Source organism: Trachypithecus francoisi, unplaced genomic scaffold (assembly GCF_009764315.1).
Source record: "Trachypithecus francoisi isolate TF-2019V2 unplaced genomic scaffold, Tfra_2.0 Lachesis_group12, whole genome shotgun sequence".
Taxonomy (NCBI): domain Eukaryota; kingdom Metazoa; phylum Chordata; class Mammalia; order Primates; family Cercopithecidae; genus Trachypithecus; species Trachypithecus francoisi.
The window spans coordinates 66,721,145-66,747,233 of NW_022681457.1; the positions used below are offsets into that span (position 1 = coordinate 66,721,145).

Sequence of the window (26,089 nt, forward strand, 5' to 3'; positions counted from 1 at the left end):
TGACCTGCTGTTATATTATGTTTGATTTATTACAAATACCCCATCAGCCTGGGTCTCTCTTTACTCCCTTTGTACACCTACATCTAAACATAGGGATTTGGATCATCTCAGGATCCCACATCCTCACTGCATCTCCACCCCCACCCCTACCATATCTTTCTGAAGTTTTCTAGTCCCTCCTTTTCATTTCTGCTCCTTAAAGCCCAGCCCCATGCCTAACTTTGGTTCCCACCAAGTTCTGTTACAAGCATTCTACATTTCTAGATATTAAATCTTTGGCCAGGTCATTTACCTGGGCTGAATAAGGCTCTTGGCTGATCCTCCTTCCTAAACACCCACCCAATGGGAGAGGCTGATACTCAACATGCAAACCTTGTTTTTTACTTCTCCAGGCAAAGGGATGTTGGAAGACATTCTGGAGGGGGTGGGGTGTGAAGATTTACAAATAATTTTTGAATATCTGCTTCATGATAGGTCTTGGAGGTGCCTTGTGGGTGTGGCTTTGGAGGGATGGTTATGAGGAAATTGTGGATATTAAGGAAGTCAGGAAAGGAAAAGATCACTCACTCACAACTCAACAATTCAGAGAAAGCTCATAAGGGACTTTCTGGCTGCTTGATGCCCAAAAGCCAGGCCCTCACTTCTGTAAATGCTGGGGACTGTGGATACAGAATTTAAAGAGCCACCAAAAAAAAAAAAAAGAAAAAACAAAACTCAGTAATCAAGATAAACAGTATTTTAATGTAATATCTTTAAAAATAAAATCAAAGCAAAAAGAAAACACCCCCGTTGAACAAAACAGTCAGAATTATGCCTCCTTTCCAACACCGCCCCACCTCCACCCCACCCTCCAGAAGTTTCCTCCAAGCAGCACCTGTACCCCAACCTCCAATAAAAACTTCGGGAATTTCCCGATCAAGCCTCGGATCCTCACCACCACCAGGGGATCTTTTGCTGTTCACCCCAAGTTCAGTCTGCATCCGCTGAAATCCTAGGGACACGCGACCAGTCTCCCCCATCTCCATTCCGGGAGTTTGCCCAAAGCCAATCCCGCTGTCCCCCGAAAATAGCCTTGGGGTTCCCTGTCCTGGTACACCCTCCTACTCTAGGGGTCAAAGGGCCGGTGTCGCCTCCAAGCTGGGAGTTCCCGCAAAGCATCTGTCTCTCCCTGAGCCGCGCCTGTCCCGACCTGGCACCTGCTCGGGGAAGGGCGCATCAGGGCGGAGACTTGGGTAGTGAGTGCAGCTCACCTGCACCTGAAGGTCAGCGCACACTGGCCACCCGCAGAGCGCTGGGACCACATTTTCCAGAATCCTTCGGCCGTCCCGCGATGCTCTCGAGGTCAGCAGATCTCATTGGCTTACAGAGGATGAACTTGTCAACGTCACTTGGGCATCTTAACAGTGGGCTCCTCAACTGGGTTGTGTGCGCTGTGCAGATGTCAGAGGCACCCTGTGTGGTGGGCAAAGCCAACTACTTCTCAGCCTCTCTAGCTTCGAAACTACAATCCCCAGGGGCCTCTGCGGTCACTTCCGCCCCCTCCCTATCCTCCTCAATGTGTAGCGTTGACGTCAGAAGCACGTCCGGTCGGTGGGCCCGGCGCGTTAGGTTGGTTGGGATCCGGGAAGGCCTCCCTCTTCAGGTATTTCCCACCCCTCTGCATCTTGTTACCTGACTTTCAGCTTCAAGATCCGCAGCGTGCACCCGCGTTCCGTGAGTGCCCTATAGGCAGTCAGCATGCCCCTCTGCGTGTCCCTGTGTTACTACTCACGGGGACGCAGGCTGGGAGCCGCAGAGCTGGCTCAGAACTCGGGCGCTCTCCTGTGGGCACCTCCAGGCCATTTTCCTTTCATTTGAGCCCACAGGGTTAGAGACAAACCCTCACTCTGTTGCTTGGGGACAAGGGCTTCACTCCCTGGCCCGAGCTTGCGGCTGAGCTTGAGGGTGCTGGGTCATCCTGGGCCCCATCTGGATGGGAGTTGGCTGCCCCGGTGATTTCTGTGACATCCCCGACCCCAACTATGGGGCTCTGGAGCAGACTCCGCTTCACCTCATGGGGAGGCAGTTTCCACCTAGGCCACTCTTTTATTTCTCTTTACATCCCCAGATCTGTCTTCTGAGACTTTGCCCTTCTCCAGGAAGAGCACGCAGGAGACCAGAAAATGGCCACAGGGCTCCCGAGAGCCAAAAAAGAGGTGAGAATTACCTGTAATTCCATCTTGGCTGTCAACAGAATGGGTTCCATTACCTTTTGTCCTGGAGGCCGCCTTGTTGGTATTGGGCAAAGTCATTACTAGTCTGTAGAACAAGGAGGAGTTTGATATAGTCTTGTAGAGCATCCGATTCTGTCGCTGTCTGGGGCGCCACTTTTTTTTTTTTTTTTTTTTTTTTTTTGAGACGGAGTCTTGCTCTGCCGCCCAGGCTGGAGTGCAGTGGCCGGATCTCTGCTCACTGCAAGCTCCGCCTCCCGGGTTCACGCCATTCTCCTGCCTCAGCCTCCCGAGTAGCTGGGACTACAGGCGCCCGCCACCTCGCCCGGCTAGTTTTTTTGTATTTTTTAGTAGAGACGGGGTTTCACTGTGTTAGCCAGGATGGTCTTGATCTCCTGACCTCGTGATCTGCCCGTCTCGGCCTCCCAAAGTGCTGGGATTACAGGCTTGAGCCACCGCGCCCGGCCCGGGGGCGCCACTTTTAACCTGCACGGACCTGGTGGACAGAACAAAGGGAATAAAAAACAAGAGACAAAAGAGTATATTTGGAAGAAGCGGTCGGGGGGCACTTTGTCTCTAGTGGTCAAGGGCCCTGAGCTTTACACAACTCTCCTGTATTTATTGGTAAAAGAGATAACCAGAAAGGGGGGATGATTGTCAGGTAATTGTCAGTTGGCCATTTGGTTCGCAATTGGGAGACTGCGAACAATGGTGGTTCACTAGATTTCCTGGTAGATAACCTCAAGGAGCCCAGCGCCAGGCAGTGATGGCCCTCAGCAAACCTTTTGGTGTCAGTCGCAGTGTGAGTTTGCTCACATCCTGCATTCATGATAAACAGTTTGCTGTTTGATTATATAACCTCCAGTGAAATGCTGAGTTGGGCATGATCCCTTTGGTCTTTTTGACTCCCAACATAGTCTGACCTGAATTTTACCTTTGAGATCATTCCTAGTCCTGGAAGAGTGGCTCATTCTGACGGGAGTCTTCCCTCAGCATTCCTTTCTGCTCCATACCACAGTCACTCATGAAATAGTTAATTGTGAACAACACATATGGAACAGTTTAAATAAAAGTAAAGAGACATACATGCATAATTGTTCGGTGATGTGGATGAAGGGCAGGGACAGCACAGATGCCTGTGATTTCAAATGCTTGGGGAGGACTCCTAGAAGTAGGGCTGTCTCAGTTGCCCCTGACTGGTTTGGTAAGTTGGAGACTGGGGGAAGGCATTCCAGTGGGAGGTGGCAAGGAAGCATAGTTAGTTTCAGAGGCTGGACTGTTGCTACAGTGTATAAGGATTATGGTGGCCAGTGGACTTGCTTAAGGTTTTTTGTTTTTGTTTTTGTTTTTGTTTTGAGAGGGAGTCTCACTCTGTCACCCAGGCTGGAGTGCAGTGGCTCCATCTTGGCTCACTGCAAGCTCTGCCTCCCAGGTGCACGCCATTCTCCTGCCTCAGCCTCCCTAGTAGTTGGGACTACAGGCGCTTGACACCACGCCCGGCTAATTTTTTGTATTTTTAGTAGAGACGGGATTTCACCGTGTCAGCCAGGATGGTATCGATCTCCTGACCTCAGGATCCGCCCACCTCGGCCTCCCAAAGTGCTGGGATTACAGGCGTGAGCCACCACACCCAGCCCCTTATGCGTATTTAAAAATCAACCTTGGCCAGGTATGGTGGCTCAAGCACCAACATAGTTGCCAGGCTGGTTAACAGTCATTTTTGATATGAGTTAACTTGGTTATTTCAGATATGCCTTGACTATTCTTATCAAGAAATCTGAGTGGAATTAGACAGGAAAAGAGATTTCTTAATTGTGGACTCCTGTGGTGGGGATTATGCATTCCTGGATGTTATCAGAGCAACCCTGAGACTTCTGTTTCTCATTTCTAAAACATTTAATTCATTTGAAAGTGTTAATACCAGGAATACATAAGAAATCCAATTCAAGACATTTCCCAAGGTAACACTGAATATTTTTTGTGTGTACTTTGTTTTTTTTTTGAGACGGAGTCTTGCTCTGTCGCCCAGACTGGAGTGTAGTGGCATGATCTTGGCTTACTGCAACCTATGCCTCTTGGGTTCAAGCGATTCTCCTGCCTCAGCCTCCTAGAGTACCTGGGATTACAGGCATGTGCCACCATGCCCGGCTAATTTTTATATTTTTAGTAGAGATGGGGTTTCGCCATGTTGGCCAGGCTGGTTTCAAACTCCTGACCTCAGGTGATCTGCCCACCTCAGCTTCCCAAAGTGCTGGGATTACAGGCGTGAGCCACCACACCCAGCCTTTTTGTGTGTACTTTCTTCACCTCTCCCAGTGTTATCAGGGAAACATTCTTTCTGATTGGCTGGGAAAAGTCAGAAGTTTGTGGTAGCTGACTTTTTGCCACCTTCTTCATTCTCAGTAGGTCCACCAGGAACTGAATCCTGTACAGAAACAGAAACAAGATGTTCTTCAATGTAGCTTTTTAACAAAGTATTTACTTAGGAAAAATTAAAGGGCATGAGCATTTAAATAGTTGTTTAAGATGAAACCTCTGTGCCTCTCATGTCTAGCACACATGAAATGTCTGGTGCATGAAGGAATCACAACCTTAAATAAATGATTTGAAGGAACTAAGTAACAAGTTTCCGTTGTTTGCTTTGGTGTGTTATTTTAGGCATGTGATTAATCACATATTTCAGGGGCATTGGGTAGAATTTCCAGGTACTCTTGATATGCACGACATCTGAATTATACAAAATAATCAAAGCAAGACTATCTTAGGACATTAGGTATTACTGCCAAGGACCTTTGCCTAAGAGAATAAATTAAAATTTGTGTTAAATTTGTAACAATGAGATGAACTGGCAGGCACATTATGTTATTTTTTTCCTTAGCAGTTTTCCTTTTCCTTGATGCCATACAACAAACTTGAGTGTCTGCTATGTGCAGAACACTCAGGAGATTACGGTTAATGATGGGTAAAACACAGCCTGCACACTCAGAAGTCTTCCATTTTTATTTTAGGATTCCTTTCTCACTGGGATTTAATTTTATTTTATATGCACACATACCCCTACAAACACATATTTTGACAGGCCCTAATGGTAAAATCATAATGTAGTAAAGTTACTGGCAGTGTATCTACCCAGCCCTATTTTTAAAGGTGTAGGAACAGCCAATACTTATCCCACTGAAAATAATTTCCATAGTAATCCATTGAATGAATGAACTCATCCATTGTTTCCCAATTTGTGGACTCCTGTTTCCAATATTTAACTGTTGCAAATAATACTTCTATGATCAGCGTTCTACAGGAAATTCTTATATAGGTTTTTATTCTCAAAACAAAATATGACAAGGTGAATAGAAATGACTGTTTTGAAGCATTGGGCAACCACACCAGTTGGAGATTTGAACCCTGCCAGTTCTTTTTTGTTTTTTGTTTTTGAGACAGAGTTTCACTCTGTTGCCCAGGCTGGAGTGCAGTGGGGCGCGATCTTGGCTCACTGCAAGCTCCGCCTCCCAGGTTCATGCCATTCTCCTGCCTCAGCCTCCTGAGTAGCTGGGACTACAGGCGCCCACCACCACGCCCGGCTAATTTTTTGTATTTTTAGTAGAGGCAGGGTTTCACCGTGTTATCCAGGATCTTGATCTCCTGACCTCGTGATCTGCCCGCCTGGGCCTCCCAAAGTGCGTGAGCCACTGTGCCCCGCTGTTTTATTTTTTATTTATTTTTTATTTTTTGAGACAGAGTCTCACTGTGTCACTGTGTCCCACTGCATCAGACTGGGATCGATCTCGGCTCACTGCAACCTCTGCCTCATAGGTTCGAGCAATTCTCTTGCCTCAGCCCCTTGAGTAGCTGAGATTACAGGTGCCCGCTACCACACCTGGCCAATTTTTGTATTTTTCATAGAGACAGGGTTTCACCATATTGGCCAGGCTGGTCTCAAACTCCTGACCTCAAGTGATCCACCCTCCTTGGCCTCCCAAAGTGCTGGAATTACAGGCATGAGCACTGCGGCCAGCCCTGAACCCTGCCAGTTCTAAAGAATTTGAGCTTCCAATTATTTCTTTCTTTTCTGAGACTCCCTTCTTCACCATGTGTTGCTTTATACTGTGCAATTTTTATTTTATTCTATTCATTTATTATTTTTTTTTAGATGGAGTATCATTCTTGTTGCCCAGGCTAGAGTGCAATGGCATGATCTCAGCTCACTGCAATCTCCGCCTCCCAGGTTCAAGTGATTCTCCTGCCTTAGCCTCCCAAGTAGCTAGAATTACAGGCACACGCCACCATGCCCAGTTCGTTTTGTATTTTTAGTAGAGATGGGGTTTCACCATGTTGGTCGGATTGGTCTTGAACTCCTAACCTCAGGTGATCCACCCACCTCGGCCTCCCAAAGTGCTGGGATTACAGGTGTGAGCAACCACGCCCAGCCCTACTGTGCAACTTTTATTTGTTTTTATTTTAGTTATTACACTGTGCAGATTTTGATTACCAGGGTAGACCTGCCAACTCGGGTTTCTTTTTTCTTTCATGTGAAAGCTCACATACTGTCCTGATTTGTTTCCAAATGTTGACTTGGTTCTTTGCCACCCACTACATGTTTCTGTAATCCTCACTTTCCCCAACATTGCAGTAACATCACTTTTCAGAAACCTTTAGTGCCTCGGCCAGGCGCGGTGGCTCAAGCCTGTAATCCCAGCACTTTGGGAGGCCGAGACGGGCGGATCACGAGGTCAGGAGTTCGAGACCATCCTGGCTAACACGGTGAAACCCCGTCTCTACTAAAAATACAAAAAAAAAACTAGCCGGGCGAGGTGGCGGGCGCCTGTAGTCCCAGGTACTCGGGAGGCTGAGGCAGGAGAATGGCGTAAACCCGGGAGGCGGAGCTTGCAGTGAGCTGAGATCTGGCCACTGCACTCCAGTCCGGGCGACAGAGCGAGACTCCGCCTCAAAAAAAAAAAAAAAAAAAAAAAAAAAGAAACCTTTAGTGCCTCATTTCAGTATCCTAGATATTTAGGACAGTCCTCATTTCAAATGTTGTATCCTATTGTCTGATGTCATGTTCTGATTGTTCACTCTGAAAGTGTGTTTATTGTTACCACAGGGGAGTCATCTTATGTATACTTTTAACTTAGATACATTTACTTTTTATCCACTCAGCTGAAAAAAGAGGAGAAAAATAAAAGTAGGTCAGGTCAATCTGTTATTCTCTTTCCCATTTAATGAATTCATGCCCAGGAGTGAGAAATGGGAAGACCGAATCTGCTGCTCTCCAAAACTAGCTTAGGAGTTTCTGACATCATGGGCATCCCAGCAAGCCAATGGTCACGTTAGTCACCAAGTATTTTTCATATAACGTGATCCCTCTATCAGTGTATTAGCCTTTGCTGTATAATAAACAATCCTAAACATCAATGGCTTAAAACAAAATCACTTATTAGCACATAATTGGGTAGGTTCATATTTTGGGCTGGGCGCAGGTAGGTTTTGCAGGTTTCACCTGGTCTTGTCATTTTGCTGCAGTCAGCTGGCATTTTGACCAGGGCTGGAGGACTATCCGTGTGTGACAGTTGGGAGGCTGGTTGGCTGGGGTGCCTAGTTTCTTCTTGGTTCTCTTCCATGTGGGCTTGGGCTTGGTCACACGGTCTTGGGTTTCTCTACACAGGAAGAGAGGACAGCCCCAGTTAACAAGTACTTTTAACATTTTGGCTTTTGTCATGTTCACTGATGTCCTTTTGGCCAAAGGAAGTCACATGGCCAAGTCCAGAGTCATCATAGGAGGGGATAACATAAGAGAGTAGATACAGGGAGACATGATTTATTGGTCCCAATGATTCATACCCTTACCATGTGCAAGATAAACTCACCCCCCTCCCAAGATCCCCAAAAGTGTCATCTTCAAATTCAAAAGTCCAGTATCTTATGTATAACAGTCTGGATGTGGCAAAAGCTTCTTCAGTGGATCCTTTTTGAGTCAGATACTTGTATACTAAAAAGGCGAGTCATTTGTTTCCCTCCACCCCAAACGTGTCCTACCTAACATACAGCGGTGAGAGAGAGACACTGCAGTAGATGCTCCCATTCAAAAAGGACAGGAATTAGGCATGGAGGAGGCCTCTTAATTTTGAACTGTTTCAGATCCTTCGGACTTCCTTGAAAACTCTATGGGTTTCCCATGTACCAGATTTGGGACTGCTCTATTAAGCAAAAGCTGAAATCACAGTCAAATAGGCCTCTCATCTTTGACAAGATGTCAGTGCTATGGGACAATGCCCATACGAATCTCAGAAGCCTTTTTGTGTGGCTTGGAGACTCCACTAGGCATCCCCTTAACACTTCAGAGGTCCTAAAGTTTGGGTCTTTTAGGCAAACTCTTGATTTGATCTTTACTCTGAGTTTATTTTTTTATTTTGAGACATGTGCCAGCTGGAGAGACTGAAGATGTAAAACAATTTTATTTCCAAGCTAGCAAGTCCTGACTTGTCTATATTTCCTCTAAATTATGCTTGCAAGCTGTATAATTACTTCTTCAGCTCTTCTGTTTCTGGACATTATTATATGTTGCTAGAAACATCCAACTGAATTTTTTTTTTTTTTTTTTTTTGAGACAGAGTTTCCCTCTTGTTGCCCAGGCTGGAGTGCAATGGTGCGATATCGACTCACTGCAACCTCCGCCTCCCAGGTTCAAGCGATTCTCCTGCCTCAGCCTCCCGAGTAGCTGGGATTACAGGCATGCACCACTACACTTGGGTAATTTTGTATTTTTAGTAGAGACGGAGTTTCTCCATGTTAGTCAGGCTGGTCTCGAACTCCTGACCTCAGGTGATCCGCCCGCCTTGACCTCCCAAAGTATTGGGATTACAAATGTAAGCCACCAACGCCCAGCCCAACTGAAGCTTTTAACAGGCTTTCTGGAGATCTCTTTAACTAGATCCAAAAATTCATCAGGTATATTTTCTGTTTTCCAAGTTCATGCAGACAGTAGCTTTGCTAATATATAATACGAGTTGCCTTGTTCAAGCTGCCATATCAGTTTCCTCACTCCTTTTCCAGTTCCCACTAGCAGTTTGTTTACTGCTTTTCCAGCCTGTGTTAATAGTTTTCCTGGATGCTTTCCAAGCCTCTGCCCATGTCCTGCTCCCAGAGCTAATACCACATGTTTTAGGTATTTTGTTATGGCAGCACTTCACTTCTGTGTACCAACTTAGTGACCTAAAGAATACAGTGGCTTAGGCCGGATGCAGTGGCTTTTGCCTGTAATCCCAGCACTTTGGAAGGCCAAGGTGGGCAGATCACAAGGTCAAGAGTTCGAGACCAGTCTGACCAACATAGTGAAACCCCATCTCTACTAAAAATACAAAAATTAGCCGGATGTGGTGGCACACGCCTGTAGTCCCAGCTACTTGGGAGGCTGAGGCGGGAGCAGGAGAATCACTTGAACCCGGGAGGCAGAGGCTGCAGTGAGCTGAGACCACACCATTGCACTCCAGCCTGGGTGACAGAGTGAGACTCCGTCTCAAAAAAAAAAAAAAAAGAACTTAGCGGCTTAAAATGAAGTCATTTTTTCAAAATCCTTTGGGTCAGCAAGTAGGCCCGGCATGGCTGGGCTGATCCTCTTGGCATCCACATGTGGCTGTAGGCTGCTCAGCTAGAGCTGGATGGTCTCAACCTGTCTGGTGGTTGACAGCCTGGCTGGCTGGCATGCTTCGATTCCTGGTTCTCCTCCATGTGGCCTCTTCAGCAGGCAAGCTCAGGTTATTTATATGGTGGTCTCAAGATTTCCTGCACAGAGAGAAGGCCAGCCCTGTACTCAAATGCCTCTCAAACATCTGCTTGCATCATGTTTGCTGATGTCCCACTGGATAAAGCAAGTCCCATGGCCAAGCCCAGGGTTAGTTTAGGAGGAGATTGCATGAAGGGTAGAAACAGGGAGGCATGATTCACTGGGGCCATCACTGTACCCACCCACTGGTTAGATACAATGCTTTTGGCCACAGGCAACAGTAAACCTAATTTAGGTTGTTCTAAACAATAAGTAACTTAGCCCATATAAAAGGAAGTTCAGAGAGAGGGTGTACTTTGGGATTGGTCCTTCAGCTCCATAAGCTTGCCAAGGACTGGGGTTCTTTCGTCTCCGCAGTCTACCCTGTTCTCTACAGTGTCAGCCTCATCCAGGCTGGTTCCCCTCAAAGCCATAGGATGTTTCCCAATAGCAACTTTGTTTAATTCTCACAATGGCCCTATAAGGTGAGTACTATTATAATATCGATTTTATAGGAAATTGAGACACAGATACTAAGATATCTAAGTAGGTAAGATAGCTAAGAGAGGGGACTGTAATATGAACAGTTTGTCTCCAAAGTTTGTGCTTTTAGCCACTGAGTAGTTGTTAAACTTTAGTGTGCATCAGAATTACTTGGAAGCCTTGTTCAAACAGGTGGCTGGGCTCCCCCTGCAGTTTCTGATTCAGTAGCCCTAGGATGGGGACTGAGAATTTTTATTTCTAACAAGTTCCCAGGGGATGCTAGTGCTGCAGGTTCAGGGACCACACATTGAGCCAGTGCACTAAGCCCTGCTGCCTTTTTGGGTAATCTGTGCCCATGTTTCTGAGCATCAGGAAAAGTGCTGACTTCCTGTGACTCCATCTTACAAATCAGAAGAAGTCTTTTGCTAGAATCCTGCAGTAAGACTTCTTGTGGCCTGTTGGTTACCATTCATTTTTCATATATTTACTTTTCGGCTGGCAAGTGGATGAATTAACTCCCCCAAGCTTCTAGCTGTGTTTCTACTCAGTGGGAGAGATTTGGAGTGGATCATGAGGGTCAGCCATACAGTGTTTACAATGCCCCCTACATGCATGGTTCACAGACAAACCATGAGTTGTTCCGGGGCTGGAGGAATAACCGGTTGTGTTAAATGTGTTAAAGTAACATTAGTTGCTCTGTAATGTAGCTCCTTCACTGGAGATTTTCAAGGGGTGTATGTGTGTATGTTCTGAGAAGGGGTTGTAAAAGCAAATCACAACAGCGACTAGGCAGGTACCTGAATAGTCTTTTTCTCTCCAGTGTTTAGTGATAAACAGTTTCAGACATATGGAAAAAACCAGGAAGCCTTATACATTGAACACTCACTTACCACCTAGATTCAACAGTGAACACCTCCTTCTCATGAGCTTTTCCTGATCCTCAATCCTACATGACCTCTCCCTCTTGAAATTTCTCTGACCCAGTGATTCACAGCTATCACTCTACTTTTAGGAGCCTTTAGAAGTACAAAAGCCCCATCCCCTGTTTTTTTATTTTTTTATTATTATTATTTTTTGAGACAGAGTCTAGCTCTGTCGCCCAGGCTGGAGTGCAGTGGCGCCATCTTGGCTCACTGCAAGCTCCGCCTCCTGGGTTCATGCCATTCTTCTGCCTCAGCCTCCCAAGTAGTTGGGACTACAAGCACCCGCCACCACGCCCGGCTAGTTTTTTGTATTTTTAGTAGAGATGGGGTTTCACCGTGTTAGCCAGGATGGTCTCGATCTCATGACCTCCTGATCCGCCCGCCTCGGCTTCCCAAAGTGCTGGGATTACAAGCGTGAGCCACCACGCCCAGGCTTCCTGGTTTTATTGATTTGTGGTGGGACGCAAGAATCCATAATTTAAAACACCACCCAGGTAGCTGTGAAGTATAGCCAGAGAGAGATGAGGTGTGAGAACCAAAGCTGTCACTCATCTGTGCCCTTCTCTTGTGATTGAGTGCATTGGGAGTGGCTGGGTTTGGAGACAGCTATCAGTATAACTGGGTATGGGTAGAGTCTTAAGGCCATTTCATAGTCCAGCCAGTGTAGAATAATGGAGCTGGTAGGGGACAGGAAATATAGGGAGGATTCCCTGGGAAGGGTACAGTGTGGAATTTGTTTTAGAGACAGAATGTCGTACCCTCAAGGAGTGATGGAGGCATTCTGAGAAGAGGATGCAAAATCAAATCAAAGAGACAAGGCATGTACCTAAATGAATGACACTGGTGAGGCAGTCTCCAGTAGTGTGTTGCGGCTGATAGACCCCCAGCATGAGTCACCGTCAGCCAACTGTGGTCCTACAGCCGTGCAGTGCCCAGGGGGGTCAGATTTATGGACTTTTAACAGAACCCACAGATTGAGATTTTCATATGAAATCTTCCAACATTTCATTGATATAAACACAAGTTTTAAAGCAGTATATGGGTCAAATTAAACCCCTCTATGGACTACAGATTGTACCCAAAGAGAGTAAGTGTTGGTCAGGGAAGAATCCCAGTGCTAGATTTCCAGACTCATTTGGAAATCTCACCGAACTTCCATGCCAAGGACGGTTATATATTCCCATCCTCCAAAGTACAGCTTTCTAGGTAGCAGAGGTTCGTTTGAAACTTTGTTCCTTGTCTAATAATAATAAATCATTTTCGGTTATTTAAAAAATATCAGACTGCTAAGTGTTTGCAGATTCTGTTGTAGACACCAGGGCAATCACAGTGATCCAGCCATGCACATGGAACTGATGTCTAGTGGGAAGTCAGAAAATAGAAATGAATATCATGTATTATCTTAGAGTTAAGGGAACACAGTAAAGCAGGCGAGGGGAATGAAACCCGTGTGAGGGCGTGGAATTTTACATAGAACAGCCAGGGACTGCACCAGGCATTTTGTCTGAGCCCTTCACAGTAATCCTAATCCTAACCACAACCCTTTGAGATAAGCACTGTTATTTTTAGTTCGCAGGAGAAAATGACGAGCTGAGCAGCTAATTCAGTGCCTGAGGTTACACTAGTTGGGGACAGAGATGGTTTCCAAATCCAGATAGTGTGGTTTGAGTGAGTCCACACTCTTCATCACCACCCACTTTCCCTCCTTAGGCCTGAGCAGGCAAGTGGCAGCATTTGGTAGAGGAAGGAGTGAGTCCTGCTGTAGGAACTATATATATTGGTGAGTTATTTGCTCCCAAACCCCAGAGGCGCCACTGCTTCAAGTAGAACAAATACTGAGACCAAGTAGTCTCAGAAAATTTTCAAACTCAGCAAGATGATTCTTTACTATTTAGTTGTGCTTATGTGGTGTCTTCTTCTCCCTGCCTAGTTTTAAAACTCCCTCTAGGTAAGGGCTTTGGTTTTGTTTGCTTTTATCTTCCATAGCAGCTATCCTGGGATATTGACAGTAAGTAATAGGTGCATAAATGATGCTGGCTGGGCAGAGATAGGAGAACAATGGTCTTTCACCCCTTGGTGCCAAGGTCACAATCCAAAGTAGGGTCTAGAAATCTTTTCTACTTCCCTTAGGGAAGCCTTTCGACCTCTCATTCTTCTTTCTTTTCTTTCCTTTCTTTCCTCTTTCTATTTCTTTCTCTTTCTTCCTGCCTCCCTTCCTCCCTGCCTCCCTTCCTCCCTGCCTCCCTTCCTCCCTTCCTCCCTTCCTCCCTGCCTCCCTTCCTTCCTTCCTCCCTTCCTCCCTTCCTCCCTGCCTCCCTGCCTCCCTGCCTCCCTTCCTTCCTTCCTCCCTTCCTCCCTTCCTCCCTTCCTCCCTGCCTCCCTGCCTCCCTTCCTCCCTGCCTCCCTGCCTCCCTTCCTCCCTTCCTCCCTTCCTCCCTTCCTCCCTCCTCCCTTCCTCCTTCCTCCTTCCTCCCTGCCTCCTTCCTCCCTTCCTCCCTGCCTCCCTTCCTCCCTGCCTCCCTTCCTCCCTTCCTCCCTCCTCCCTTCCTCCCTGCCTCCTTCCTCCCTTCCTTCCTTCCCTCCTTTCCTTTCTTTCCTTTTTTTCCTTTCTTTCCTTCCTTTCTTTTCTTTCTTCCTTTCTTTCCTTTCTTGTCTTTCTGTCTTTCTTTCTTTCTTTTAGATGAAGTTTTGCTCTTGTTGCCCAGGCCGGAGTGCAATGGCACGATCTCAGCTCACCACAACCTCCACCTCCCAGGTTCAAGCGATTCTCTTGCCTCAGCCTCCCAAGTAACTGGGATTACAGGCACCCGCCACCACGCCTGGCTAATTTTGTATTTTTAGTAGAGACGGGGTTTCTCCATGTTGGTAGGGCTGGTCTGGAACTCTCGACCTCAGGTGATCCGCCCACCTCAGCCTCCCAAAGTGCTGGGGATTACAGGCATGAGCCACGGGGCCTGGCCTTGGCCTCTCATTCTAAACTGTGGGAGGGAAAGACAGGCTCCTGGATGAGCAGAGGTGTGTTTTGTGTTAAAGGCATTCGTGGCATTCAGGGATGTGGCTGTGGACTTCACCCAGGATGAGTGGAGATTGTTGAGCCCTGCTCAGAGGACCCTGCACAGGGAGGTGATGCTGGAGACTTATAACCACCTGGTCTCACTGGGTAAGAACGGCCTCCTTTGGCACTTAAACTCTGCCCTACAGAGTATTTTCCACTCATCGTGAGGAAGGGCTACCTGCAGAGCACCTTTCCCTTAGAGTTGAGCTTAAAAACAGTTTACCTTTTTCCTCTGGGTAAATCTGGATTTAGTAGAATTGCAAGCTGATAGATTGATTTATTCATGTTATCGATGACACTGCATTTCCAGGCCTGTTTCCCAAGGCTTGCGCTCTGTCTTTATTTTGCTCCAGACCCAGGAGATTTTTCATCCATCAAGTGTTCATAATATGCTGTCTTTCTGATTGGAGTCACCTTTCCTTAGTCAACCCTTCTACTTCAGAGAGAGAACTATTCATAGGTCTTTTGTTTCGTCTGGGTTTCCTCACCCATTTCAGCTCTGAGTTCTAGAATGCCCTCTTGAGCCCATAACCAACAATGTCCTCATTTTCTTCCCTATGAATAGAAATTCCATCTTCCAAACCAAAACTCATTGCTCAGCTGGAGCGAGGGGAAGAGCCCTGGAGAGAGGAGAGAAAATGTTCGCTGGACCTCTGTCCAGGTGAGTGTGAGTGTGGGGTAGATGGGATAATCTACAGCTTGGCAGATAGGGAAGGAGGAGGCATCTCTCAGATACTGGGAAGAAGCTCTTTTCCAGGCCTCCGAAGCCAAGAGAAAGGTTGCCTGACATGGCCTTTTTTCCGGAACATAATCTTCAGTTGAGGGAGGGACTTCCCTGGTTCCCTTGTCTCTTTCCTACACCAGGAAGCCTCCATTCCTCACTTGTCTTCTCCATAATGCTTAGTCTTTCCTCATTCACAGTCTTCTTTCTCACCTGATCTTAAAAACTGCATCTACCCCATGAATGTTAAGTCTACGACCCTTCTAGATACTTTCTAGCTACTCTTATGCTAAGATTAATTGATTATCTCCACCTCTGCAATTCCCATAATTTATTACACAATACTTAAGCTATGACTAATAATAAAATACATACTCATGGCCGGGCGTGGTGGCTCAAGCCTGTAATCCCAGCACTTTGGGAGGCCGAGACGGGCGGATCACGAGGTCAGGAGATCGAGACCATCCTGGCTAACACGGTGAAACCCCATCTCTACTAAAACAATACAAAAAACTAGCAGGGCGAGGTGGTGGGTGCCTGTAGTCCCAGCTACTCGGGAGGCTGAGGCAGGAGAATGGCATAAACCCGGGAGGCGGAGCTTGCAGTGAGCTGAGATCCGGCCACTGCGCTCCAGCCTGGGCGACAGAGCGAGACTCCGTCTCATACTCATGTGCCAATGGCCCAGCTTAAGAAATAAAAAATTACCTAAACAGTTGAAACCCCCATTTCCCCTTCCCTGACGGTATCCTATACCCATCCCTCCAATGGAATTGTTTTTCTTTTTTTTTTTCTTTGAGACGGAGTCTCGCTCTCGCCCGGGCTGGAGTGCAGTGGCCGGATCTCAGCTCACTGCAAGCTCCGCCTCCCGGGTTTACGCCATTCTCCTGCCTCAGCCTCCTGAGTAGCTGGGACTACAGGCACCCGCCACCTCGCCTGGCTAGTTTTTTGTATTTTTTAGTAGAGACGGGGTTTCACCGTGTTAGCCAGGATGGTCTCGATCTCCTGACCTCGTGATCCGCCCGTCTCGGCCTCCCAAAGTGCTGGGATTACAGGCTTGAGCCACCGCGCCCGGCCGGAATTGTTTTTCAATATTAGGGATTTGTAATTCTCATGCATAGCCTTATTCTTTCCTTCATATGTATGAATCGCTAAATCATCTATATTGTTGTTTGGCATATTTTAAAACTTTATATCAATGTTGTCATATTATGTATACCTTTCTGTACTGCGTTTTCTTCACTAGACTAATTTTGTACTATGTTGGTATATGTAGCTCTGCTTCATTCATTTTTATGGCTATATAATATTGTATTATATGCATAATTACAATACAATTCATTTATCCATTCCATTTTTGTTAGACAGTTACTTTTTTTTTTTTTTTTTTTTTGAGGCGGAGTCTCGCTCTGTTGCCCAGGCTGGAGTGCAGTGGCCGGATCTCAGCTCACTGCAAGCTCCGCCTCCCGGGTTTACGCCATTCTCCTGCCTCAGCCTCCCGAGTAGCTGGGACTACAGGCGCCCGCCACCTCGCCCGGCTAGTTTTTGTATTTTTAGTAGAGACGGGGTTTCACTGTATTAGCCAGGAGGGTCTCGATCTCCTGACCTCATGATCCGCCCGTCTCGGCCTCCCAAAGTGCTGGGATTACAGGCTTGAGCCACCGCGCCCGGCCGACAGTTACATTTTTAACAGTGTATTCTTTTGACCAATTAAAGAATGCTGCTGTGAACCTTCTCATAGATATGTCCTTGGGCACATAAACACCCGTTTATCTAGGATATGTACCTAGGAATAGGACAGCTGAGTGAGAGAATATGCACGTGGTCAATCTGACAAAGTAATGCCAAACTATTCTCCAAAGCTGTTATATTAGTGTTCTAGGGCTGCCACAACAAAGTGCCACAAACTGAGTGGCTTAAACAACAGAAGTTTATTTTCTCACAGTTCTGGAGGCTAGAAGTAGAGGTCAAGGTGTTGGTAGGGTTGGTTCCTTTTGAGGACTGTGAGGAAGAATCTGTCTCATGCCTCTCCTCTAGCTTCTGGTGGTTTGCTGGCAATCCCTGTTGTGGAGGAGCAGCGCCCCAGTCTCTGCCTTCATCTTCATATAGCATTCTCCCTGTGTGCTTGTCTCTGTGTCCACATTTTCATTGTTTGTAAGGACATTATTCATATTGGATTAGGGCCCACTCTAATGACCTCATCTTAACTAATTACATCTGCAACAACCCTGTTTCCAAATAAGTTCATCTTTTGAGATATTAGGGATTTGGACTCCAATATGTCATTTTTGGGGAAACAGAATTCAATCTATAGCAATTGCTCACGCTCACATAGCATTTTATTGTATGAAGATTCTAGTTGCCCTGCATCCTCCCTAATACTTTGTGTTGTCAGACTTCAGGTTTTGATCATCTTTTGGGTATGAAATAGCCTCTCATAGTAGTTGTAATTTAATTAGTTTTGAGTTTGAGCATCTTTTTATATGTTCATTCCTTGACTGGCCTTGATGTTTGCTCTTCTGTGAAGCCTTTTCCATTCTTTTTGCCTTTTCTTGTTGATTTGAATTTGAATTTTTAAAAATAAATCATTGAGATGAACTCTTTATCACATGTTCCAATCTGTGGCCTACCTACTTGCTTTTTTAATTTTTTTATTGAGATGGAGTCTTGCTCTGTCACCTACCCAGGAGTGCAGTGGCATGATCTCAGCTCACTGCAACCTCTGCCTCCCAGGTTCAAGCGATTCTTCTGCCTCAGCCTCCTGAATAGCTGGGACTACAGGCGTGTGCCACCACACCTGTCTAATTTTTGTATTTTTAGTAGAGACGGGGTTTCACCATGGTGGCCAGGCTGGTCTTGAACTCCTGACCTCAAGTGATCCACCTGCCTTGGCCTCCCAAAGTGCTGGGATTACAGGCGTGAGTCACTGCGCCTAGCTTCTCACTTTTTAAAATAGCTTTATTGAGGTTATAATTTACATGCCATAAAATTAGTTATTGTATGTATACAGCTCAATAATTTTTTTTTTTGAGATGGAGTTTCGCTGTTGTTGCCCGGGCTGGAGTGCAGTGGCGCAATCTCATTGTCCTAGAGTCCTAGAGACATTGTCCAAGTCCTAGAGAAAGCAATCATGCAAGAGAGAAAAATAAAAGGCATCCATATAGGAAAAGAGGGAGTCAAATTATCTCTGTTTGCCAAGAATCTGATACGTAGAAAATCCTATACCTAGAAAATAATTCTATACCTAGAAAACTCTAAAGACCTCAGGTGATCCGCCACCTCAGCCTCCCAAAGTGCTGGGATTACATGTGTGAACCACCGCACCTGTATGTGTACAGTTCAATAATTTTTACTAAACTTACAGGGTTATATGATTGTCACCTCTATTCAACATTTCTATCACACCAGAAAGTTCTCATGTGCCCATTTGCATTCATCCCTCCTCCCATTAGAGGAAACCATTGATTTATTTACTGTCTATAGATTTTCTATTTCTAGACATATTATATGAATGGCATTGTGAAATACATAGTCTTTCCTTTTTAGTTTTTTTTAAGATGGAGCCTTGCTGTCGCCAGGCTGGAGTACAGTGGTGCAGCCTCCACCTCCCGGGTTCAAATGATTCCCCTGGCCCAGCCTCCTAAGTAGCTGGGACTATAGGTGCACATCACCACACCTGGCTAGTTTTTTGTATTTTAGTAGAGACAGGGTTTCACCATGTTGGCCAGGATGGTCTTGATCTCCTGACCTTGTACTCCACCCGCCTCAGCCTCCCCAGAGTGCTGGGATTACAGGTGTGAGCCACTGTGCCAGGCTGAAATATATAGTCTTTTATACTTGGATTCTTTTGTTTAGCATAATGTTTTTTATGTTTATTCAAGTTGCAGCATGTATCAGTAATGCATTTTTTATTGCTGTACAGTATTCCTTTGTATGGATATACCACATTTTGTTTTTCTGTTTACCCATTGATGGACATGTGGATTGTGTCCACTTTTTGACTATTGTGAATAGTGTTGCTATGAACACTCATATACCAGTCTTAGTGTGGATATATGTTTTCATTTCTCTTGGGTAGATGATTAGGAGTATAATTGCTGGGTTGTATAGTATGTTTATGTTTAACCTTTTTAAAAATTGGGGCTGGGTGCAGTGGCTCATGCATGTAATCCCAGCACTTTGGGAGGCCGAGGTAGGTAGATCACCTGAGGTCAGGGATTCGAGACCAGCCTGACCAACATGGTGAAACCCCATCTCTACTAAAAATACAAAAATTACCTGGGCGTGTTGGCAGGTGCCTATAATCCTAGTTACTTGGGAGGCTGAGGCAGGAGAATCGCTTGAACCTGGGAGGGGAAGGTTGCAATGAGCTAAGATCGTGCCGCTGCATTCCAGCCTGGGTGACAGAGACTCCATCTCAAAAAAAAAATTGGAAAAATGTTTTCCAAAGTGCCTGTACCATTTTACATTTCTATTACCAATATATTAGGGTTTTAGTTTCTCCACATCCTTGTCAGCACTTGGTATTGTCACTGATTTTGATTATAGACATGCTAGCAGTGTGTCGTGGTATTTCATGTGCATTTAATGCATTTCCCGAATAGCTGATGATGATGATCTTTTCATTGTTTTTTTTTTTTTAGGCCTAATTTTTGTATTTTGTGTTTTTAGTAGATACAGGATTTCACCATGCTGGCCAGGCTGGTCGAGAACTCCTGACCTCAGGTGATCCATCCATCTTGACGTCCCAAAGTGCTGGGATTACAGGCATGAGCCACTACGCCTGGCCCTTTTCATTGTTGATTAACCATTTGCATATCTTTTTTAGTAAAATGCCTATTCAATTCTTTTCTTCACTTTAAAATTATATTGTGTTCTTATTGAATTGTAAGAATTTTTAGTATATTCAAGACACAAGTCCTATATCAATATAGGATTTTCAGATATTTCTCCCTGTCTGTGGCTTATCTTTTCATTTTCTCAATGGTGTCATTTCAGGTACAAAAGTTTTAAATGCTGATGAAGTTTAACTTACCACTTTTTAAAATGGTTTGTGCTTTTGGTATTGTAACTAAGAACTTTATTCTTAACTCAAGGTTATGAAGATTTTCTTCATTGGTTTCTTCTAGAAGTTTTATAGTTTTAGCTCTTACATTTAGGGCTACAATCTATTTCAGTTAATTTTTGTGTATCAAATGAGGTGAAAGTCTAAATTCATTTTCTTGCATATTAATATTCAGTTGTCCTCACAATCTCATATAAAGAGTATCCTTTCCTCCATTGAATTACCTTGGCACCTTTATCAAAAATCAGCTGACTGTGAATCTAAGTGTTCATTTCTAGTCTCCCGATTTTGTTCCATGATCTCCATCTTCCTCCTATGACAGTAGCACACTATCTTCATTACTATAGCTTTATATTAAGTCTTGAAGTTAGAAGTGTACACTCCCCAACTTTATTTTCTTTTTCAAAAATTGTTTTGTCTATTTTATGTCCTTTGAGACGGAGTCTCACTGTGTCGCCCAGGCTGGAGTGCAGGGGCGCGATTTCCGCTCACTGCAAGCTCCGCCTCCCGGGTTCCAGCCATTCTCCCGCCTCAGCCTCCGAGTAGCTGGGACTACAGGCGCCCGCCACCGCGCCCGGCTAGTTTTTTTTGTATTTTTAGTGGAGACGGGGTTTCACCGTGTTAGCCAGGAGGGTCTCGATCTCCTGACCTCGTGATCCGCCCACCTCGGCCTCCCAAAGTGCTGGGATTACAGGCTTGAGCCACTGCGCCCGGCCTGTCCTTTGAATTTCAATGTAAGTTTTAAGATCAGATTGTCAATTTCCAAAAGGGAAAAAAACCAAAAGCCTGCTGTGGTTCTGATACTATGATTATGTTGAATCAGCAGATAAATTTTGGGGAGAATCACCATCTTAATAATAGTGAGCCTTCCAGTCTATGACTGTCTCCCTATTTATTTGGAGCTTTAATTTCATTCAACAATGTTAATTTTCTTTTTAAAAATCTTTCTTCTTTTCCTCCTTTCCTTTTCTCTTTCTCTTTCTCTTCTCTTTCTTTCATCCCACTATGTTGCCCAAGCCGGCCTCAAGCTTCTGGCCTCAAGAATCCTCCTGCCTCAGCCTCCTGAAGTGTTGGGATTACAGGCATGAGCCACTGTACCCAGCCTTAATTTTCAGTTTACAAACTTTGTGCTACTTTATCACATTTATTCCTTAGCATTTTATTATTTTTATGCTATTGTGAATAGTATTGTTTTCTCAGTTTCATTTTTAGAATAGTCTTTGCTAATATATAGAAATATAATTTTTTTATATATTTATCTTATATGACCTAAGTACAATTATGACTTCTAATTGCTTTTTTGAAATTTTATACATTCAAAATTGTATAATCTGTGAACAAAAGATTTTTTTTTTTACTTTTTTTTTTTTTTTTTTTTTTTTTTTTTTTGAGACGGAGTCTTGCTCTGCCACCCAGGCTGGAGTACAGTGGCCGGATCTCAGCTCACTGCAAGCTCCGCCTCCCGGGTTTACGCCATTCTCCTGCCTCAGCCTCCCGAGTAGCTGGGACTACAGGCGCCCGCCTCGTCGCCCGGCTAGTTTTTTGTATTTTTAAGTAGAGACAGGGTTTCACCGTATTAGCCAGGATGGTCTCGATCTCCTGACCTCGTGATCCGCCCGTCTCGGCCTCCCAAAGTGCTGGGATTACAGGCTTGAGCCACCGCGCCCGGCCTTTTTTTTACTTCTTCCTTTCCAATTAAGATGGCTTTCATTTTGTTTTCTCCTCCTCATTTTGTTTGTCTCCTCCTTTTTTTTTTTTTTTTTTTTTTTTTTGAGACAGAGTCTTGCTGTGTCGCCAGGCTGGAGTGCAGTGGTGCAATTTTGGCTCACTGCAATGTCCGCCTCCCGGGTTCAAGCTATTCTTCTGCCTCAGCCTCCCAAGTAGCTGGGACTATATAGGTGCATGCCACCATGGCCAGCTAATTTTTGTATTTTTAGTAGAGACAGGGTTTCACCATGTTGGTCAGGATGGTCTTGATCTCTTGACCTCATGATCTGCCCGCCTCAGCCTCCCAAAGTGCTGGGACTACAGGCATCATATTTTAAGTTTTTGAGAACACATGCAATATTTGTCACTTCTTCTTTCTTCTCCTCTTTTTCCTTCTCCTCCTTCTTCTTCCTTCCTTTCTCTCTTTTCTCTGTCTCCCTCTTTTGAATTCAACCCCTTAAAAGGGTAAAAACCATTTTTAGCTGGCAGGCCATACAGAAACAGGTTTCAGGTTGGATTTGCCCTGTCAGGTGAGTTTACCAACTCCTGCAATAGAAAATGTAGCCGGGCGCGGTGGCTCAAGCCTGTAATCCCAGCACTTTGGGAGGCTGAGACGGGCGGATCACGAGGTCAGGAGATCGAGACCATCCTGGCTAACACGGTGAAACCCCATCTCTACTAAAACAAAAATACAAAAAACTAGCTGGGCGAGGTGGCAGGCGCCTGTAGTCCTAGCTACTCGGGAGGCTGAGGCAGGAGAATGGTGTGAACCCGGAAGGCGGAGCTTGCAGTGAGCTGAGATCCAGCCACTGCACTCCAGCCTGGGCGACAGAGCGAGACTCCATCTCAAAAAAAAAAAAAGAAAATGTAATGCAGGCTGGGCATGGTGGCTCACGCCTGTAATCCCAGCACTCTGGGAGGCCACGGTGGGTGGATCACGAGGTTAGGAGATTGAGACCATCCTGGCTAACATGGTGAAACCCGGTCTCTACTAAAAATACAAAAAAAAAAAAAAATTAGCCGGGCGTGGTGGCAGGCACCTATAGTCCCAGCTCCTTGGGAGGCTGAGGCAGGAGAATGGCTTGAACCCAGGAGACGGAACTTGCCGTGAGCCGAGATCGCGCCACTGCACTCCAGCCTGGGCGACAGAGCGAGACTCTATCTAAGAAAAAAAGAAAGAAAAAAGAAAATATAATGCATAGGGCTGGGCACAGTAGCTTATGCTTGTAATCCCAGCACGTTGGGAGCCTCAGGCTGACCTGAGGCAGGAGCTCAAGACCAGCCTGGCAAACATGGGGAAACTCTGTCTCTACTAAAAATACAAAAATTAGCTGGGCGGGGTCTCGGGCACCTGTAATCCCAGCTACTCAGGAGGCTAAGGCTGAAGAATCGCTTGAACTCAGGAGGCGGAACTTGCAGTGAGCTGAGATCACACTACTGCACTCTGGCTTGGGTGAAAGAATGACTCTGTTTAAAAAAAAAAAAAAAGAAAGTGTAATGCATGATGTGAAATGAAAAATAGATGCTGGGAAGGATGTTTACCTGGGGGATAGCTTGTGATGTAAATGTATTATGAATGACCAATGGGCAAGGCAAAATTGCCTACACAGCCCTACCTATGACCCCTCTGAAAATGTTCTTTCTTCAGCAGAATCAAAGCCAGAAATTCGACTTTGTCCCTCCTGCCCTCTGATATTCTCCAGTCAGCAAGCTCTCAGCCAACATGTGTGGCTGAGTCATCTCTCTCAGCTGTTTTCAAGTTTATGGGCAGGAAGTCCTCTCCAGCTGGGTAAACACTATCCGGAAGATCAGAAACAACAGCAGGATCCATTCTGCTTGAGTGGCAAAACAGAATGGATTCAAGAGGGAGAAGATTCCAGACTCCTGTTTGGGAGAGTAAGCAAAAGTGGCACTTCAAAGGCACTCTCCAGCCCACCTGAAGAACAGCCAGTGCGGTCCGAGGAAGACAACACAGTGGTGGATATAGGACCCAGCCCTGAAAGGAAGGCAGACCTTGAGGAAACAGATAAAGTATTGCATGGTTTAGAAATCTCAGGATTTGGAGAAATCAAATATGAAGAGTTTGGGCCAGGCTTTATCAAGGAGTCAAACCTCCTTAGCCTCCAGAAGACACAAACTGGAGAGACAGCTTACATGTACACTGAGTGGGGAGACAGCTTTGGCAGTATGTCAATCCTCATCAAAAACCCAAGGACGCACTCTGGGGGAAAGCCTTATGTGTGCAGGGAGTGTGGACGAGGCTTTACCTGGAAGTCAAACCTGATCACACATCAGAGGACACACTCAGGGGAGAAACCTTATGTGTGCAAGGATTGTGGACGAGGCTTTACTTGGAAGTCGAACCTCTTTACACATCAGCGGACACACTCAGGGCTCAAGCCTTATGTGTGCAAGGAATGTGGGCAGAGCTTTAGCCTGAAGTCAAACCTCATCACCCACCAGAGGGCGCACACCGGGGAAAAGCCTTATGTTTGCAGAGAATGTGGGCGTAGCTTTCGCCAGCATTCACACCTGGTCAGACACAAGAGGACACATTCAGGAGAGAAGCCTTACATTTGCAGGGAGTGTGAGCAAGGCTTTAGCCAGAAGTCACACCTCATCAGACACTTAAGGACACACACAGGAGAGAAGCCTTATGTATGCATAGAATGTGGGCGTCACTTTAGTTGGAAATCAAACCTCAAAACACACCAGAGGACACACTCAGGGGTTAAACCTTATGCCTGCCTGGAGTGTGGGCAGTGCTTTAGCCTGAAGTCAAACCTTAACAAACACCAGAGGTCACACACAGGAGAGAAGCCGTTTGTATGTACAGAGTGTGGGCGAGGCTTTACCCGGAAATCAACCCTCATCACACACCAGAGGACACACTCAGGGGAGAAGCCATTTGTATGCAGGGAGTGTGGACGAGGATTTAATGATAAGTCTACCCTTGTCTCACACCAGAGGACACATTCAGGGGAAAAGCCTTTTATGTGCAGAGAGTGTGGCAGAAGGTTTCGGCAGAAGCCTAACCTATTTAGGCACAAGAGGGCACACTCAGGTGCCTTTGTGTGTAGGGAGTGTGGGCAAGGCTTTTGTGCTAAGTTAACTCTCATTAAACACCAGAGGGCACACTCAGGGGGGAAGCCTCATGTGTGCAGGGAGTGTGGACAAGGCTTTAACCGGCAGTCACACCTCATTAGACACCAGAGGACACATTCAGGAGAGAAGCCTTATATTTGCAGAAAGTGTGGGCGGGGCTTTAGTCGGAAGTCCAACCTTATCAGACATCAGAGGACACACTCAGGATAAAAACTTTATGTGTACAGGGAATGTGGTACAGCCTTACCCAGGAGTCATACTTCATCAGACACCAGAGGATGCACACAGCACTGTGGCTTTGTCAATCATTACTAGATACCAAAGTGGAGACATTGTATGTGTGATTGTGCATGAGACTGTACTGGTAAGACTTGTATCTCCATCCACCTGAAGGAGAATTGCTGGCTCATTTTCAGGAGCCCTGCCCTTCCTCACTGGGGATGGTGGGTTGTGAAAGCCTGGTCAGGTAATGATAGTGGCTGGAGGCAGTTCAAATGCCCAGGCAGGTAGGGGTGGGTACCTGGTGAAACACAACCTTAAAGCTGAAGACAGTCCTGGCTAAATCCTCATACTGAATTGAGAACCTGTCTTCCCATTTGGTGTGCTTTCATCTGATTGATCCCAACCCTTCACCTATTTTGCATATACCTGTCCTTTCCTAATTGGTTTTTACACTGCTGTGCCAACCTTTGAGTGGTGCCTTTGCATACTTACAAACCAATCGACATGTACTCCCCTATTCTGAGCCCATAAAAGACCCAGACTCAGCCACAGCGGGAGAGAAATCACCCTGCTGTGGGAGCTGGGGACCACTCCCTGCATCCCCTCTCCACTGAGAGCTGTTCTTTCACTCAATAAAATTCTTTTCTACCCATCCTCACCCTTCAATTGTCAGTGTATCCTCATTCTTCTTGGTCTCGGGACAAGTGCTCAGAACTGCTGAACGTGGGTATAAGCTATAATAATACAGGCAGCCAAGAGAGTGGGGCACCTCCAGTGGCAGGCCCAGGGCTAAGTGAGGTCAAGGCGGGGGGCTGTCACCCGCTGTGGAGGTCCTTGGTTGGCAA

General features: G+C 45.8%; 1 protein-coding gene across 4 annotated transcripts; it reads left to right on the forward strand.

Annotated features, from left to right (window-relative positions):
* Positions 1-1,409: 1,409 nt before the first annotated feature.
* ZNF875 (zinc finger protein 875) lies at positions 1,410-25,903 on the forward strand. Of its 4 annotated transcripts, none has more exons than XM_033225967.1 (5): positions 1,557-1,713; positions 2,108-2,195; positions 14,406-14,532; positions 14,993-15,088; positions 23,566-25,903. In XM_033225967.1, the coding sequence occupies exons 2-5, from the start codon at positions 2,163-2,165 to the stop codon at positions 25,230-25,232; spliced, it is 1,923 nt and encodes a 640-aa protein (XP_033081858.1). In that variant the 5' UTR covers positions 1,557-1,713; positions 2,108-2,162; the 3' UTR covers positions 25,233-25,903. The 4 variants fall into 4 exon arrangements, with proteins under 4 accessions (XP_033081857.1, XP_033081858.1, XP_033081859.1 ...); XM_033225968.1 differs by having other exon boundaries at positions 23,569-25,903; XM_033225966.1 differs by lacking the exon at positions 14,406-14,532 and having other exon boundaries at positions 1,410-1,642; positions 23,569-25,903.
* The last annotated feature ends 186 nt before the right edge of the window (positions 25,904-26,089 follow it).